Below are 17554 nucleotides of genomic sequence, written 5' to 3'. Positions count from 1 at the left end.
CAGACTGTAGAGAGTCAAGGAGGTTGTTATCAGTGAGGTGGGCGCTTAGGCGATTGTAGGCCAGGCACTCAAGGAGCTTGGAAGTGAATGGCAGCAGGGAGATGGGTCTAAGGTTGTTAAGGTCAGCGGGGTCAAGGGAGGGTTTTTTCTGAGTATGGGGGTGATGTGCGCATGCTTTAGAGGGGAGGGGAAAGTGCCAGTGGAGAGGGAGAGATTGAAGATGTGGGTGAGGGAGCGAATGATGGGGGGGGGGGGTGACTGGAGGAGCTGTGATGGGATAGGGTCCAGGGGGCAGGTGGTGAGGCGGGATTTCGTGAAGACCTTAGAGACCTCCTCAGGGGTAGTTGGGCTGAAGGAGCAGAGTGTTGGGGAGGTGATAGTGTGCAGGGGGTTAGGCATAGCGGGGGGTAGTGCGGCTATGAGGTTGGAGGAGGGGAGGGTAGAGGGGTAGTAGGAGGGCGGGAGGCTGGGTGGAGAGGTAGATTGTGAGTTGACAATGTCCTTACGGATTGTGTCACTCTTGTTTTGGAAATGATTGCCAATCTCGTGGGCGGTGAGTGAGGTGCTGAGTGGAAGTGGGGGGGGGGGGGGGGGAGAGCAGGGATTTGAAAGTGAAGAAGAGCCGACGAGGACAGGTGGAGAGGGTGTTGATAAGGGTTACGAAATAGGCTTGCTTGGCGGCGTGGAGGGAGGTGGTGTAAGGTGAGGAAGGCGGCTTTGTAGAGGGAGAATGCGCGAGGGGATCTGGTTTTGCGCCATAAGAGCTCCAGCACGCGACTGCGTCGTTTGAGACTTTTTGTGCGGTTGTTTTGCCAGGGTTGAAGCGGTCGGGGTCTGGTGTTACGTGTGGTTAGGGGTGCCAGGGAGTCGAGGGCAGCCGACAGTGAGTCGTACGCAGTAGTGGCCAGATCAGGGCATGACAGAGGGAGGATACTGTCATACAGACAGTCAGCTGCCGGGTGGAGATGGGTCGGGTTCAGATTGCGGAGGTTGCAGGTGATGGTTAGACGCTTTGGGGGGGGGAGTTAAGGGAAGGGGAGATGGAAAAATGTGATGAGGTGGTGATTAGAGAGGGGAAAGGGGGTGTTAGTGAAGTCGTGGGGGCTGCAGAGGTGGGAGAAAACGAGGTCCAGGGTGTTTCCATTGGTGTGGGTGGAGGATTGTGTGTGCTGTGTGAGCGCGAAGGAGGAGGTTAGGACGACGAGTTGGGAAGTAGCTGGGCTATTGAAGTCACCTAGGATGGTCGGTAGCTCGGAGGAGAGGAAGAAGGGAAGCCAGGTGGCAAAGCCATCAAGGAAGGGGGATGCGGAACCAGGAGGCCGATAGATTACCGCAATCCTCAGGGGGGTGGGAGAGAAGAGCCGGATGCAGTGGGCCTTGAAGGAGGAGAAGGATAGGGAGGGGGGGTTAGGGAGGACCTGAACCACAGATGTATTTATACATGTTGATCATATCCCCCCTTAATCTTCTCAAGAGAGAATAAATTCAGTTCCTCTAATCTTTCCTCATAGCTGAGCTCCTCCATGCCGCGTATCAGTTTGGTTGCCCTTCTCTGTACTTTCTCCAGTTCCCCAATGTTCTTTTTGTGAATTGGTGCCCAAAATTGAACTGCATATTCCAGATGAGGTTTTACTAATGATTTGTACAGGGGTAAAATGATATCTCTCTCTCTCTGGAGTCTTAATACAAGAGAGGATTTTGCTTGCTTTAGAAACTGCAGCTTGGCATTGCATGCCATTATTAAGCTTGTGATCTACCAGAACTCCCAGATCCTTCTCCACCATTGATTCCCCCAGTTGTACCCCCCATAGTATGTATGATGCATGCATATTCTTAGCCCCCAAGTGCATAACCTTACATTTATCAACATTGAACCTCATTTGCCACATAGTTGCTCAATTAAACAGTGCATTGAGGTCGGCTTGTAAGTTGGAGACATCCTGTAAGGACGTTGTTCCACTGCACAGCTTGGTGTCATCTGCAAAGACTGAAATGGTATTTGTAATCCCAGACCCTATATCGTTTTTAAATATATTTAAAAGTAAGGGTCCCAACACTGAACCTTGGGGAACACCACTGACAACCCTAGACCATTCAGAGTATGAATCATTTACCGCTACTCTCTGAATACGATCTTTTAGCCAGTTTTCTATCAATTTACATATGGATTTTTCCAAGCCTGTAGACTTTACCTTACACATTAGCCGTGTGTGGGGAACTGTGTCAAACGCTTTTGCAAAATCCAAGTATACCACGTCCACCACCACCCCTCTGTCCAAGGTTTTGCTCACCTCCTCATAAAACTGGTGGAACATGTAACATGTTCCAAAAGTGAACTTATCCTTTAAACACACAGAACCAACATTTAGGTCTATCGCACTGCTCAGACTTCAGAATAATGAAACAGCAGTAGTTGCCAATAGCAGCAAACCAAATACCATCCCCACCGGTTTTCTAGAGCAGAAGAAATTATCGTTTGCCATGGGTAGCACCTCCAATGTTTCCTTTTTTTTCCATCATTTAACAGCCTGTGTTGTCCAATTTGAACTTAAGAACTAAGAGGAACCAGCCTTCAACAAAATGGACCTTTTAAATGAAAAATAAGGGTGTTTTATTATGGTAAAATAATGAACCTCCCACAAATTAGACAACCACAATTTGAAGACAGCATAATGTTATATTTAAGGAACTTCTTTTACAGGTTATACATGGTTTTATAGCATAATAATAAAAGGTGGCACTTTCACTGGATTAAAGTGCTGATTTTTGCAAGGACCCATTACGCTGGTTACATTACATACTATACAAAATAAGTTCCCACCTTGGGCATTATGTCAAGAAAAGCCCACATGGGCTATAAACGTTTTTTACAGCTAAAATACACTACTGTGACTAGAGCAAAGTCCAGTTACTTCATCAGTCGTTTCCTTTTCTTCAGAAGAGCATCACGCAGAGCAATCTGTACAACAGAAAATGAAGTAGTGATTAAAACCAAATACGTTATAAATAAAACTTCAGGAAAAGATCCTTGTTCAGGTACTTCCTTTTAAGTGAAGCTAATAATAAAGTTGTATGTTTTTACAGTTTTTTTTTTTTAAATAAATGTAAAAACAACCAGCTTAAAGTGAATAAATAACATATTTAAAAACCTTGTTGATATGCCTGTAGTAATATATGAACAATGGGGCAGCCAAACATGCTCATTACAAACTCAGGCTTTACAAACAGTTTAATAAGAGAGTTGGTTTCAATCAGAGAAAGTTTCAAAGCAAACAGATATGGCTGTGTGTCAGCAGCAGGGATACGTCATCGGTTGTTAAGGAGCCAGCAAGCCCCGGCTTCCTAACAATAATGAGGAGTCACCTCTGTTAGCTGGGGATTCATACCAGGCCCTTCATGGCCCCCTCCCAAAAAAAAAATCCTTGCCACACCGTTATCTGATCATGCAGCCCCCCTCAAATCATACCAGGCCACATGTCCTCTCAACATGGGCAACATGGGAGAGGCACTTTGCACTTTTTGATGAGTCCGCTGGCTGCCGACCCGCATGAAAAAGAAAAATCTGCTGAACTTGACTGCTCCTTGCGCTGGACACTCACTGAATGACAGCACCGCTTCCCCCTGACACCAAGTAAACAAAGAGCCGGGGTCACCTGGAGACATCATTTTGGTCTAGTGACGAAAGTGGTTCTGTTGGGTGAGCGGCTTTTTTTTCCATGTGCAGGTTGGCAGCTGGCATTCATCGTAACGGAGGATGGATTCACATCAGGACATTTTTTTTTTTTTTAAATAAAAGACTTGTCAAAAACTGTGTTTGTATTTTTTATTTACTTTTGACTTTTTTTGGTAACTAAGTAGGGGTATTCTGCACCCCATACTCATTCACATGTGGGGGGAGTGCAGAGTGCACCCCATGTTGAGGTCATGTAGCCTGCTATTATTCAGGAGGGAGGGCAAAGGAGCGTTAGCTTCTCCCTCAAAGGAGCGTTAGCTTCTCCCTCAAAGGAGCGTTAGCTTCTCCCTCAAAGGAGCGTTAGCTTCTCCCTCAAAGGAGCGTTAGCTTCTCCCTCAAAGGAGCGTTAGCCTCTCCCTCAAAGGAGCGTTAGCCTCTCCCTCAAAGGAGCGTTAGCCTCTCCCTCAAAGGAGCGTTAGCCTCTCCCTCAAAGGAGCGTTAGCCTCTCCCTCAAAGGAGCGTTAGCCTCTCCCTCAAAGGAGCGTTAGCCTCTCCCTCAAAGGAGCGTTAGCCTCTCCCTCAAAGGAGCGTTAGCTTCTCCCTCAAAGGAGCGTTAGCTTCTCCCTCAAAAGAGCGTTAGCCTCTCCCTCAAAGGAGCGTTAGCTTCTCCCTCAAAGGAGCGTTAGCTTCTCCCTCAAAGGAGCGTTAGCTTCTCCCTCAAAGGAGCGTTAGCTTCTCCCTCCCCTTTTCTGGCCTGCTGGGCTGCTTTTTGGGGGGGGGGGGGGGGAGGATCCCACACTTTTTTTTTTGCTGTGTGGGCCCCGTTAAAGTCCATATCAGACTCAAAGTGCCTGGCATGGATTGGGGAGAACCCCCATACTGTTTTTTTTCTAGCTCTTTTGTCTAAATTCTGCTGGCAACAAGTTTTTCACTATGTGGCAGGTGCCGGGAAGTAAAAAAACTCACATTAGAAACGTATCCAAACTGTACCAACTCGAACTGCGGCTGCACTACAAAATCGCATTGAAAACCAGATCATAATTTTACTGCATTAGTGTGAACCTAGGCTTATTGGTGCACCCTGAGTTAAATCTTAGTAAGCAAACTGTTAGATAAAAAAAACAAAAACATTTACTGTTAGGATTTAAGGGTTTCTAGCAAGCAGTCGGGATTGCTTTTCTTCAACTTATTTTCAGTGCCAACACCCCTAAGCCAATCTCTTGGCACCTATAAATAACACACCTCTAAGTTTGATGTATTTACCTGCTTATCTCTGAAAGATCGTTTGTTTTTAGTTCGGATGTTCTGGCTGTATCTCATCATCATAAAGTTTTTATTCTTCTTCTTCTCCTTGTTGGTGGTACTGGCGTGGGGATTCATTTTCATCTTTTTCCTCACAAAATCTTTTCTGTCTCCTCTTCCGGCCTATCAAAAGTAAGTCAAAAGAAATCCTAAACAGAGACATTCTCTTGTTCTCTTTACTAGTTGAAAAGACCTGAACTTATAGTTAGTTAATCCTGTAAATACTTGTCGATGAAACACACCATACAAATATGGTAAGGCATGTTTGAATGGCACCACAAAAATGCAACATCCTGTAATGCAAATGTGCGCTCTGGTGGAGCAAGCTCTATTTTCTTTTCTTGCATACAAGACCTTTTTTTTTTTTTTTTTTGTAGTGTTTTTTTTTTTTTTGTTTTGTTTTTTTAAGAGCTGTAGTTCCTAAACCTTTCCACCAATTTGTATGTACATACCCTCAAATTAAACCTGAGAATGTGCACTTTCAGCCCATATCCATTATATAACTATAGCTTGAATATGTTTTGGTAAATACCTGAACAAATCTAAAATTGTGCCTGTGTCCAAATATATATGGACCTAAGTGTATATGCACTTTGTAAAACTGTATGTACCAATGGCCATCTACCCAGTGATTACTATCCTTTTTTTCTTGTCTCTTGCCCTATATACCAATTTCTATATTTTAAAAGCCTTCAATAAAAATGTCACGTTTTGGTTGTCTGTCTAAAACATACTACTTGTCATTGCAGGATGATATTTAATAGAGAAGTGTAGCCAAAGCTATTTTGCCTATACTTCTTGTGTAAGTGACAGAAGTCCAGTTCGTCCTGCACTCCTGTGACCCATTTTTAGTTGACAGCGGGCTACAGTCAGCTGACAACACTGAGGCAGTCCAGGCTCTTAAAAGATCTTGACCATATGGTCGGGATCCATGCAGAAGCCTGGACCGGCACCTGACTCAGTCTCTCAGCAATCCACCAACAGCCTGAGCCAGGCCCTCCTGACTCCTCTACAGCTCAACTCTCCAGTAATCGCTGGAGGGGCAAAGTAGAGAGCCAGAAACTGACAGTCATGGCTCTGTGCTCAGAAAGGAAGGAAATACTGAGCAATCAGAGGCGTTTGATCGCTCAGTTCTCACTACAGAGCCAGCGGGCGATCGATGCTGCATCCAACTAGGCAAGTATAGTTTTTTTTTGTTTAAGTCGATACTTTTCTTAATAAAGCACGTGTTTATAGGCAGCATAAAATAAACATGCTAGGGCACAGAGTCCTAGTTATTTACTGTACAGTACTGTAATACATGTCACAAAATAATGAATGATATAGTTAAATACTGAGAAAAGTAAACAATAGCATTTAAACTCACCAGAACAGTGGCTAGCCTGGTCTCTTTGTCAGATTTGGGCTTTTTATGCAGACGTTCAATATCTCTAAGTGAAAGCAACTCCCCTCTAGAAGAGAGAACATTATTAGCTACTGCCAATGCTATATACCAATTCGTCACACTTAAAGTGGTTCCAAAGCCTGGACATTTTTTACCTTAATGCATTTACTGATTTAAGGTAAAAAAAGCCCCAGTGATTGTATTGTCCCCTTACCCCCCTCTATACTTACCTGAGCCCACTCTTGGTCCAGCGTTGTGCCTGTCTGCAGCATCTCTCTCCTCTCTTTCTGCTCACAGAGGCCGCAGCAGAAGCCATTGGCTGTTAATAAAATCCTCTGAACAGAGAGCAGTGGGTGGGGCTGAGACACACTATACCTGCGTCCACAGACACACACAGCCCAGCTTGGGATCAAGCGCACAGGTGCAGCTTGTTACATGCACAGAGCACATATAACATTTTTTATTAAAAAAAAAAAAAACACATTTACAAATACTTTAAATTATAAGTGAGGTTTGATGTACAAATATAATTTTTAAGACAAATTTAACAGATATCGAATTCAAACAATTTACAGTATGTACTAAAACCCAAAAGCAAAAAATATTTAAATGACAGGTAATATATCTTATATTTTACTTAGTATATTAATGCTGATGATAGTCTCTAATCCAGGAGAGCTTTAAAGCCCATTCACGCTACTGTGCTGAGGTAATATACTCTGCCCACCCCAAAGCACCTTGCTGCACTAACTTGCGTTGAGGTGTGCTGAAAAGCATGCTTTTCAGAGTTTGGATTAGTCTTTTAAATTTTTTTTTTTTAAGAGAGACAGCATTACCACCCCTCCTCCCATCCCTGTCAAATACACTATTCTTCTAAATAGGCTATTATCCTTGAAGCCCATACCACCCTCAATATCTCCTCTGAGATGCAGGAAGTGCTAAAATGTTCTGACAATCAGCACGGCTTTGTGCTTAGAGAGATGCTGAAGGGTACATTGACTTAAATAAATATAGCAGAAGGATGGCATGCCAATCAGGGTTAGATCTTTAATGTGTTACTAAACCTACAATAGTAAAATCAGTCTGTATATGCAGTAAAGCATGCTTGTTATATTCACTGTGGAACCCAAGGGGTTAATCCTCTGCATTGTGTAAAAACACGGTTTGATACCGACTTCTCTGATCCTCCCCTTTTTCCAGTGTCCCCCTCTTATGTCCTGATAAGGCATATCGTGTGGAGTCACATGCTTACTTCGGTGTGTATTGCTAGAAAGGTTTTTTTTTTCTTGGGAGAGTGCATGTGATCAGCACAGGGCCAATCAGCACTGTCCAGACAGAGGAGCAAAATGAAAACTCCTCCTACAAGCTTTAACCAGTGTTCGACTGGACACTGATAGAAGTCACAAGACTGCTCTAACTGCTGATGAGAAAAGGGATTTAGCAGTTCCATGTTCTGTGTACTGTGGGAGAGCAGACATAGTGAATGCAGGATCCTGGGTTTAGTAACACTTTACCTTCTTTCTACTTTTTCCCCCACCACCTCCACCCACTGACTCAGTCACTGCCCAATAGATTGCCAATCACTTAAAAAACAAGACTGATGTAATTCGTGAGGACATACATAGGACACCGTACAGATATCTTACCTATTTAACATACCATGTCTAACAGCATATTCAATACTTTCTTCTTTTGACCCGACTACTGCTGAAGAGGTTACCAAACAATTCCCATCTAACCAATTGTCCCCTGTATCCTGTTCACTCACAACTACTTTGGTCACACTCTTCTTCTATCCTCTACTCTCTCTATTATATCTTCAATCTCCATCCCTGCCAGAAGAACACAGTGATAATTGGTAGCGGCTATAACCACTAGCTATATTCACATGTAAAAATCCAACAAGCTAGTTGTACCCATCGTACAACAATCAAATTGTGCACATTCAGCCTGCCCATAGGTGGTTCGATTCTTGACCGGTCCCTGCTGAACCAGCCGAGAGTCGAATGGCTGGCTTAAAAAAAAAAAAAAACAACCCAAAGTCACTGCTCCACACTTTTACTACTAGACCTTTCTGCAGCCTTTGATACTGTTGAACACTCGTGCTCTCAATAAATTCCACTTCTTTGGACTCCAAGATTCAGCTCTTTCCTGGTTCTCCTCCTACCTATCACAGAGCTCCTTTAGTGTTGCCTACAACTCTGTCTCCTCCTCTCCTCGATGACACTCAATGCTAACTCTCTACGCCTAACTTCACTCCTTCAGTCTGCTCTCGTATTACTAACATACTAACTTTTATAATCAACAAGGATGTCACACTAAAACTGAACTTGTAATATTTCTCACCCCCTTCCCCCTGACTTTTCCATAATTGATCAATAATACAACCATCAGTCCCTCCCCTCACACCAGGGTATTACGTTTAGTCCTAGACTTTGACCTATCCTTTCAGCCCCCAATCCAATCACTGTAAAAATCTTGTAGACTTCACCTATGTGCCATCTAAAATTTGCCCCTTTTTAACTAATAAAACCAGCAAGCTACTCATTCACTCCCTTGGTATCTCTCACCTTGACTATTGCAACTCCCTTCTTTTAGGCCTACCTCTACACAGGCTATCCTCCATGCTCACTTAGGGCAGTCTATCATGAATGCTGTTGCAAGACTCATCTACCTTAGCAAACACTTAATGTCTGCCACCCCTTTCTGCGAATCTCTCCACTGGCTTACGATTGCCCAGCAAATTAAATTAAAAATACTAACAATATACAAAGCCATTCACAACTCTCTCCTGAGCTATATCACCAATCATGTCTCCAAATATTATTACCCCAACCATCCCCTCTGCTCCTCCTGAGACATCCTGCTCTCTAGTTCTTTTGTCTACTCCTCCCATGCTCATCTCCAGGACTTCTCCAGAGCCTCTCCCATCTTCTGGAACTCTCTACCTCAATCTGATATCTCAATTCTAGCCAGCCTTTAGGTGAATCTCTGAAAACTCATCTCTTCAGGGAAGCCTATCCCACCTCCACCTAACAATTGAACTTTAATTCTTCCCTCAGCTCATCCCTCACAGTTATTACCTTTTGTAACACTTGCCCCTCCCTATTAGATTGTAAGCTCTTATGAATAGGGCCCTCAGCCATCTTATTTTACTGTATTGTAACTGTATTGTCTCCCTTTAGATTGTAAAACACTGTGCAAACTGTTGGAGCTATACAAATACTGTATAATAATATTCCTGAACATAGTGAACTGTTTCATTCACTTCTATTCAATAAACAATGTGCATAAAAACAGACATAGACCAACAGAAGTAATTGTAGCGACTAAGCAGATTTAAAGTGTTAAAAGGTGAACACTGTACCCCCTTCCACACCTCCACTCAATATCCACTGTACCTGCCTCTGTGGGTGATGAGCTGTCAGTGCCCATTGGAGCAGTATAGCAATGTAAAATCCGTGCAGTCTGGGGATTTAAAATCTCTTCTCCATGCAGCGCTTCTGGAAAGGACCAGAGTAATTCTGATTGGTCAACGCAGGCACAAAGCATGCCTCTGATCCTTTCTGGAAGTGCTACATGGGTTTCATGGCTCCCGACAGCTCAGTACCAACAGAGTGAACACTTTACATTTACTAAATTGAATACACGTAAATGACTTTTGCAATAGACCAAAAACCATGCAAACCTGCTCTCCTCTTCATCACTGTCTATTTCCACATGTTTCCTCTTCTCAGATTTACCCGGAGCAGCAGCAATCTCTTTTGATAACTGTGCAATGCGGATTTTCTTGAACTCCTCTTGAGTGAGAAGCCTGCTGGCACTGACTGCTGCAGCCTTGGACTTTCGCTCAGCTTCTGGCATCGCCTGGAGCTTTTCTGCCTAAAAATATTGCAGAAGTGATATAATTTCTTACAAATGAAGCTGTGGTCAAGGTAATCAATATTTCATGGTTTTATAAATTGTTGGGCAGCAGATTTATGAACAAGGCTCAAGGATAGCTGATCAATATAAAACATATAGTAAGACATACAGTTCACACTTCATGGTAAACTCTAAACATATGTAATAGATACGGGCTTATAACATTAAAATTTTTTCAAAAGGGGTTTAAATTGTGCTATATTATCAGTTTAAACCTTACCAGGGCACATGATGTATCCCCATATTAATCATTTTCAGAACTAATATTCTCATAGTGATCATAACCCTTCCTTTTGAACTCTTTTTTTATTAAATAAAGAGAAAAGATGAAGAAGGTTGTCACGGAGAAACAATTCTTCTGCTTTGGCGGGTCATTAAGTTGGCAAATTATGATTTATCCCATAAGTCAAATGCATACAATAGTGTATTAGTTCAAAGTATTATGTGTGGGTTAAATTTATAGAAGTACAAGCTTACTTTTGCAAATCATATAAAATGTGTCGTATTGTTAAGGATGAAATATATTATATATCCTTGTTTATTTGCTTCTACTCAAGTTGTGCAAACATTTTGGTGGCAGAATTCATAGTGGGCAATGAATGCAGCTTATCAGATTAGTGCAGAACTGGGTCATTCTACGAAACTTGAGACAACACTGAACACTGAATGTAAAAAAAAAAAAAAAAAACCATTGCCCTTGATCTCCATTAGCATTCACAAAACACATAATGTGAGCAGAATATTGTGAATACAGACTACAATCAAATCATCTTTTCTTTTTGTCATGTAGGCCCACTAAAATATTCTGTAGTATTTTAAAATATCTCCACCATTAGTTTTGTGTGATAGCTGACAAGCTGAATATAATAACTTTATCTTTTAGACACACGAGTACCTGAATTTCCACCTCCAACTTCAGTGTTTTCACTTATCTCATGCTTTCATTATGGAGAAATGCAGTCTGAGAATGGCATTTCCTTCTATCTGGCGGGGATCTGATGTCACTGATTCTGTATTCTGTCCACCCACCACTGCAAATTTACATATGCTGTAGGGTACATATGCGCACATGCGGGCTCGATCTACTCACATTTACAAATTCCCTTTTACCTGACTGGGAAAGGATGTGCATGTGCTCTCTCTTCACTTCCACCGGTAATCATTACCATTGTCAGCAGGAAGGGGGGGCTTAGATTGCATGGTGTAATGAAAAAGTAGATATACATACAGATTATGGGAAAATAGGAGTATGGCCATATTCTATGACTCTGTGCTATTGAAAGGTACCTGTACCCATGCTATGTTAATGTAAAAAGCAGATTTTATTTCATAATTGTGAACTACCATTTTAAAAAGTCAAATGCCACATCTTCAATTGATTAACCATAATACATTATTAATTGGGGAATCTTGCTTGGGTAGAGTACCACATTTGTTTTGCACTTGTCAGGAGAATCAGACACACAAATTATCACAGGAAACACTTGCCACTGGAGTCTGGCAGCTGATCCAGCATATCAGTGCCTACCCAAACCAATTTTAGTTTTATGTGCAGTCTTTGCAATGTCCTATTACCTGACTAAGAAATATTAAAGTGCCATTGTTGACTTCCACCTGTATTTAAAAAATGCATGGCCACCTCTGGCTTTAATAATAGGAGCCACTGATCCATAAGATGCATGCAGCCATTAACCCTTTTGCTGCCAGGCCCTGTACTCCACGTTTAAACTCAGGTGGCCAAACCATTTTTACGATTTTCCCATAATATTTTTATTTTTACCTTACATCTTTCAGAGTTTGTAAAAGACCCCCCCAAAAACCATACATTTTATGAAAGCACATAACTAGTAGAATAAAAAAAAAAAGGTGCTAATGATTTTTTAGACCCTGGGATATCTGCATAAATGTTTAGCAATTCTCTATTTTTGCAAAAAATACACTGAAATCATTATTAATGAATACATACATGGCAACGTTTACAAAATTCGTGCAAGTTCCTACTAAATGTAAAAGGTAAAAAACTGCATTGAGTTAATAAATAAATATTTGCAAATTATAAATTGTGCTATTTTTTGAAATGGTGAAAACTGAAGGTGTGCAAAACTGTAAATAAAAACAATTTATTAAAAAAAAACTGGAGGTTATTATTTTTCACTTACAGCTTTCAGAATTTGTAAAAGACCCCCCAAAACCATACATATTCTGAAAGCACATGACCTGTAGAATAAGAAAAAAAAAAAGTTCTACAGATTTTTTTTAGACCCCACAAATATTGGTAAACTCACTATCTTCACTAAAACTACACTAAAATCATTATTAGTGCACACAAATGTAACATAACTTACAAACATCCTGCTAAATTGCTAAGGCCTTGTACACATGGGGCATACTAAAGGGTATGTCCATGGAGGGCTGTATTTACCCGCCTAGGTGTTCTGTGTATCCCTGTGCAGACAGTCCTATTCATGTCAATTGGGACGGAGCAGAGCACGAGCACAGCTGCTGCTTCCAATCTGACATCTGTGTGGGTGCATTTCCCCTGAACACAGTGTGAGCTCAGGGACATGAACCCAGACTCACATAGATGGGAGCAGTGGATGTGTTTGTGCAGTTGTTACATCCAAATTGACATCAAAAACACTGCCTGCATGGAGATGCATGGAACACCTGTGCATCCACATGCAGGTAAAAACAGTCTTGCAGAGGCGTACGCTGTAGTATACCCTGTGTGAACGAGACCTTCCTATGTGTAAGGGAATTCCCGTGAGACGGATGGTGAATAGACATGCGCATGTGCACAGAAATGCACGATCATGCACATGCACGGTGAAGATTGGCGCCAGACGGACTATTTAAAAGGTGCCTCTGCCTGTGCTGACTGGTCTTCAGCTGTTCCCTGTTTCCTGCTTGTTCCTGTGTGGTTTCCTTGTTGCTGACCCAGCTTGTTCCTGACCTGACTCTGATTACTCTCCTGCTTGATACTGGTTCTTGACTTCGGCTCTGCTCCTGACTTTGGCTTGCTTATGATTTGGTACCTCGCTGTCCGCCCGTTGACCCCGGCTATTCCTATGACATTGCTCCTGTCTCCCATCCCTGCCTTGCTCTGGTGAACACCTGGCGGTTTACCATACCAGCCCTGCATATTACTGCTGTTCCTGAATCAGAGGTTCATCAGTCTTCCAAAGTCTCCAACTGCAAGAGCTGCAAACAACATCTGCTGGCGCTCTTGTCCCCCTGGTCCCTAGACACCTTCTGATCCACTTCCAGTGGGATCAGGGCTAGTGACACAAGTGAGGCCGACCTCGTCATTTCAGTCTCCAATCAGGTACGTGACACTATGTTTTTTTGCCGTGTCGTGAGGCGAAGTATCAGAAGTTATGATGGCATGTACAGTTTCTGGGAAAACGTCGTCTGATAAACATAAGCGAGGTTGACATGGTCCAAAAGAGACAAAAGGATTGTGACCCAGAATAAGAAAACAACTGCTCCAAAAGTGACCGCAGAGCTCAATCTCAGTCTTCACAGGACCGAGATTGAGTTCTGCAGTCACTTTTGCAGCAGTTGTTTTCTTATTCTGGGTAACAATTCTGCGTAATGTCCTTTTCTCTTTGGGTCAGTTGACCATGTTGACCTTGATTATGCTCATCAGACGACGTTTTCCCAGAATCTGTACAGTCATAGCCAAAAATATTGGCATCCCAGCATTTCTGTCAAGATAACACACCACAAATGATTCCCTCCAGTCCATTTTTGGAGTTTTGCGTGGAATGTATCAGATTTTGTTTCTCCACTTCTGTGTGTCATACCAATACAAACAAAAGAAATAAACATGAGAATACCCAAACATTTGTAATTACAACAATTATCTGGGCAAAGTAGTGCATTATCTGACAGAACTGTTGGGGTTCCAATATTTTTAGTCATTACTGCATATGCCATTAAAACTTTTGATACTGTACCTCACAACATGGCAAATAAATTGGCAACTTCAGTCACAGAGGCAACAACTAAGCGGGCACCGACAATTTGCCCTCTGAAGGGCAGTAAACTCTGACATAACTCCGTATTGCTAGCAGTGCACGCACTGAATGACGAGGTGAGTCTTCACATCTGTTAGCCGGGTGTCTTATCACACAGCGGAAGCAAAAGAATGTTACATCACTTCTGTTTTCACCGCGAGACATGACATCACTCTCACACCTGCAAATCATGTAGTGTTTCAAGTTTTTGTTTAACCCCTGTATGTACCCTATGATATTTTTTTTTTAACACTTACAACTTCCTTCTGCTCTTCATCAGAGGAGTGGTGAACGTCAATCCACTCTCCATCTTCTTCATCATCACTAAGACTAGCACTTTCCCAGCCATCTGAAGAGATATGTGGATATATTATTACTTGCAAGCAAATAAAAGTATTGGTAAAGTGAATAAACTGTACATAATCTTGTCACTTACCATCATCCTCCCCTTCCTCTTGTTTTGGCTCATTTTCGACTTCTAGCACCTCTGCACCAGGAATGTAATCTTTAGCAACCAGTTCTCCATAAGCATGAATTTTTGCCTCTGTAGATGCCTCCGTGGGTTTGCCCTGTTAAAATGTTCAAGTGTTCTCATTTTTAAAAGGAGATTTATAGTCACAGCATACACTTTCATTTTACAACATCAGCATTGTAATAGCAATAGAAACAATAGTTATTTTTTACAACCCAATTTAAGCACTTGACAACTGCCCACAGTAATTTTGACAGAGGGCGGCATGTACAGGAACCATCATGTATCTGCACATAAGCACCTTCTTCCAAGTTCAGGGCACGTTTTTATAAAAAAAAAAAAAAAAAAAAAAAAAAGAGAAACTCAGTGGTGATCAAATACCACCAAAAGAAAGCTCTATTTGTGTGAAAAAAATAATATACATTTCATTTGGGCACATCGTTGCATGACCATGCAATTACCAGTTAAAGTTGGGCAGCAGGGGTGTGGAAATTGTTTAAAAAACTACTTGTCCAAGGGACTATTTTGGGGTCCCAATCTACTTGTCCCTCACAACAAGCTACTTTTCCTGATAAAAATACATTTTTGCCAAGATGGAAATTGTATCTGGTGGAGTCTGGAATTTTAAACCTACCCTGGGGAAAAAGCTGGGTATTATTATTATACAGTATTTATATAGCGCCAAAACGTTTGCTCAGCGCTGTACATTATAGTGAGAGACAGTACATGAGACGCTACAGTAAGAATACAATACACGAGGGGTTCGAGGGCCCTGCTCCTTGGAGCTTACAATCTAGTACTTTACAGTTTTTTTTTGTTCAACCAGCAGGTTAAACAAAGAAAAAAAACAAAAAAAAACAGGTTGCTGCTTCAACACAAGTGATGTTGATGCAGCAATCTCTTCCACTGAGATATTATATTCTGACTCAAACAGAATACACTGATCAGCGCTTGCAGCCATTAGTTGAAAGTGCTTATCGAATGCCCGTGCGACAGAACCCAGTCTAAAGACAGTTGTGTTCAAGGTTCAAAAGCATGTTCTTGCTGAACCGTACAATTTTCGCCCCGTGTGTACCGCGCACTTTAGATTTTACAGTGCGACAACCAAGAGATAATGCTCGGTAATTAAATCAACCTGGTCCCGAAGGACGCCATATGTGATGAAACATATAGGATGTACATGACGTCATCACATGCCTTTGAACCCCGAAGCAGCCTGTTCTCATCCTGGGACCGGCTTGTAGGACTGATGATCTATTTCTGTTCTCTATTTGTATTTTCGCAACTTTAATAAATAATCTTTTCAGATGATTTTAAGCTATGGAGTATCCCTGTCATTTTTTACATGAATAATTTGGAGCTGTGGCAAATAATAACTTGTGTTCTGTGTAGGATGTCACATGGTGCCACAGAGGATTTCAGCGATACTTCTATAAAATAGAGATTCAATCCAATCTGGTAAGCGTACCCATTGGATGCTTTGGTGGAGGATCACTGTAGTGTCACTTCTTGGAGTTCAAAAACTCACATGGTGGACTGTCACTTTATTATTTGGGACTTATTTTATTCACTGTATATTTATCAATGTTTAGGAGCGCAGCACTATTCTTTACTAATCAAATCAACCTGACTGCTTTATCATTGTATTCTCTGAAAACCAAGAAACTAAAATATCAGAGGTGGGTAACCAATCAGAAATGCGCTATGATGCTTTGGCAGTAGTATGCAAGAGTTTGTAAAAACTAAACAAACAGTTTAAAAATAGTATATAACTGAAAAAATGTATATGTAAAAGATTTTTGTTTTTTTTTTTGGATAAAGTAGGGAATAGTTAAAATTCATTAGGTTTTGTACTGCTGTCTGTTTCTGTGCTGAGGAGATTCATTATTTCTATGTGTCCTGGATTTATTGTACTAAAATGGAGGAAAAATTTGAATTTCTGAGCTGTCACTGGGTCAATAATCTTCCAGTGGGGACACTTTTGCAGTGACAATTGTCCAAAAGGATTATCTATATGTTTGAGAACTTTTTTACATACACTTTAACCATTTGCCGCCCGGCCAATAGCCGTTTGGCGGCCGGCAAAATGCTTTAGCTTTCCGGGTGGACGCCATTTGGCGTACTCCCGGGCATGCGCAGTTTTCGCGCTTGCAGAGTCGCGCAATCTGTCACCAGCCGTGTACCTCGGACACGGCCGATGACAGATCTGAGTATCGGCCCCGTTGCCGGTACCATGTGACCTGCGTCACAGCAGGTCACCTGACAGTTGTATACAATGGATGGCTTCATTCATGCCATCCATTGTATACAAGTGTCTAGCTGTGAATGGTCACAGCGATCACATGCACATGTCATGTGATTAGCTGTGGCCAAATCACAGCTAAGCACAAAAAAAAAAAAAAAAACCCTGAATGAATCGATGTCATTCAGGTAAATGCTTGCTTATAGCAAAGTAATTCTTTGCTATAAGCAAATTGTGTAAAAAAAAAAAAATACTGATCACTTCCCCAAAGTAGTACAATGTTACTATGGTAGTGAAATATAAAAAAATAAAAATCTTTAAAAAAAAAGAAAAAAATTTAATAAAAAAATTAAAAATAATAAACAAAATTAAAAGAAAATTAAAAAAAAAATATATATATATTTTTTCATACTGTCACCAGTCAGTGTCCCTGACCACCGCCATGCCAGTTATATGATGACGCTGTACTGCACTGGTGATGGTATGTAAAAAAATAAAATAGTGAAAATAATGTTTTTAATTTTTTCATTTTCCAAAA

At 41.6% G+C, this 17554-nt stretch overlaps 1 protein-coding gene across 1 annotated transcript in view; it reads right to left on the bottom strand.

Moving 5' to 3' along the window:
- Positions 1 to 2657: 2657 nt before the first annotated feature.
- SDAD1 (SDA1 domain containing 1) overlaps positions 2658 to 17554 on the bottom strand; it is a 48288-nt gene continuing 33391 nt past the window's right edge. Inside the window, exons 17-22 of the mRNA XM_089652304.1 lie at positions 14739 to 14871; positions 14560 to 14651; positions 10048 to 10241; positions 6342 to 6426; positions 4937 to 5098; positions 2658 to 2959 (exon numbers count right to left, since the gene is read on the bottom strand). Coding sequence (XP_089508430.1) covers positions 2909 to 2959; positions 4937 to 5098; positions 6342 to 6426; positions 10048 to 10241; positions 14560 to 14651; positions 14739 to 14871 — 717 coding nt within the window. The 3' untranslated portion in view covers positions 2658 to 2908. The remainder of the gene's footprint in view (positions 2960 to 4936; positions 5099 to 6341; positions 6427 to 10047; positions 10242 to 14559; positions 14652 to 14738; positions 14872 to 17554) is intronic.

This window comes from Staurois parvus, unplaced genomic scaffold (assembly GCF_062004578.1).
Source record: "Staurois parvus isolate SC_StPar_1 unplaced genomic scaffold, SC_StPar_1.0 ptg000679l, whole genome shotgun sequence".
Lineage (NCBI taxonomy): Eukaryota > Metazoa > Chordata > Amphibia > Anura > Ranidae > Staurois > Staurois parvus.
Note: the sequence above shows the minus strand (reverse complement) of the source record. Positions and strands in the feature narration are given on the sequence as shown.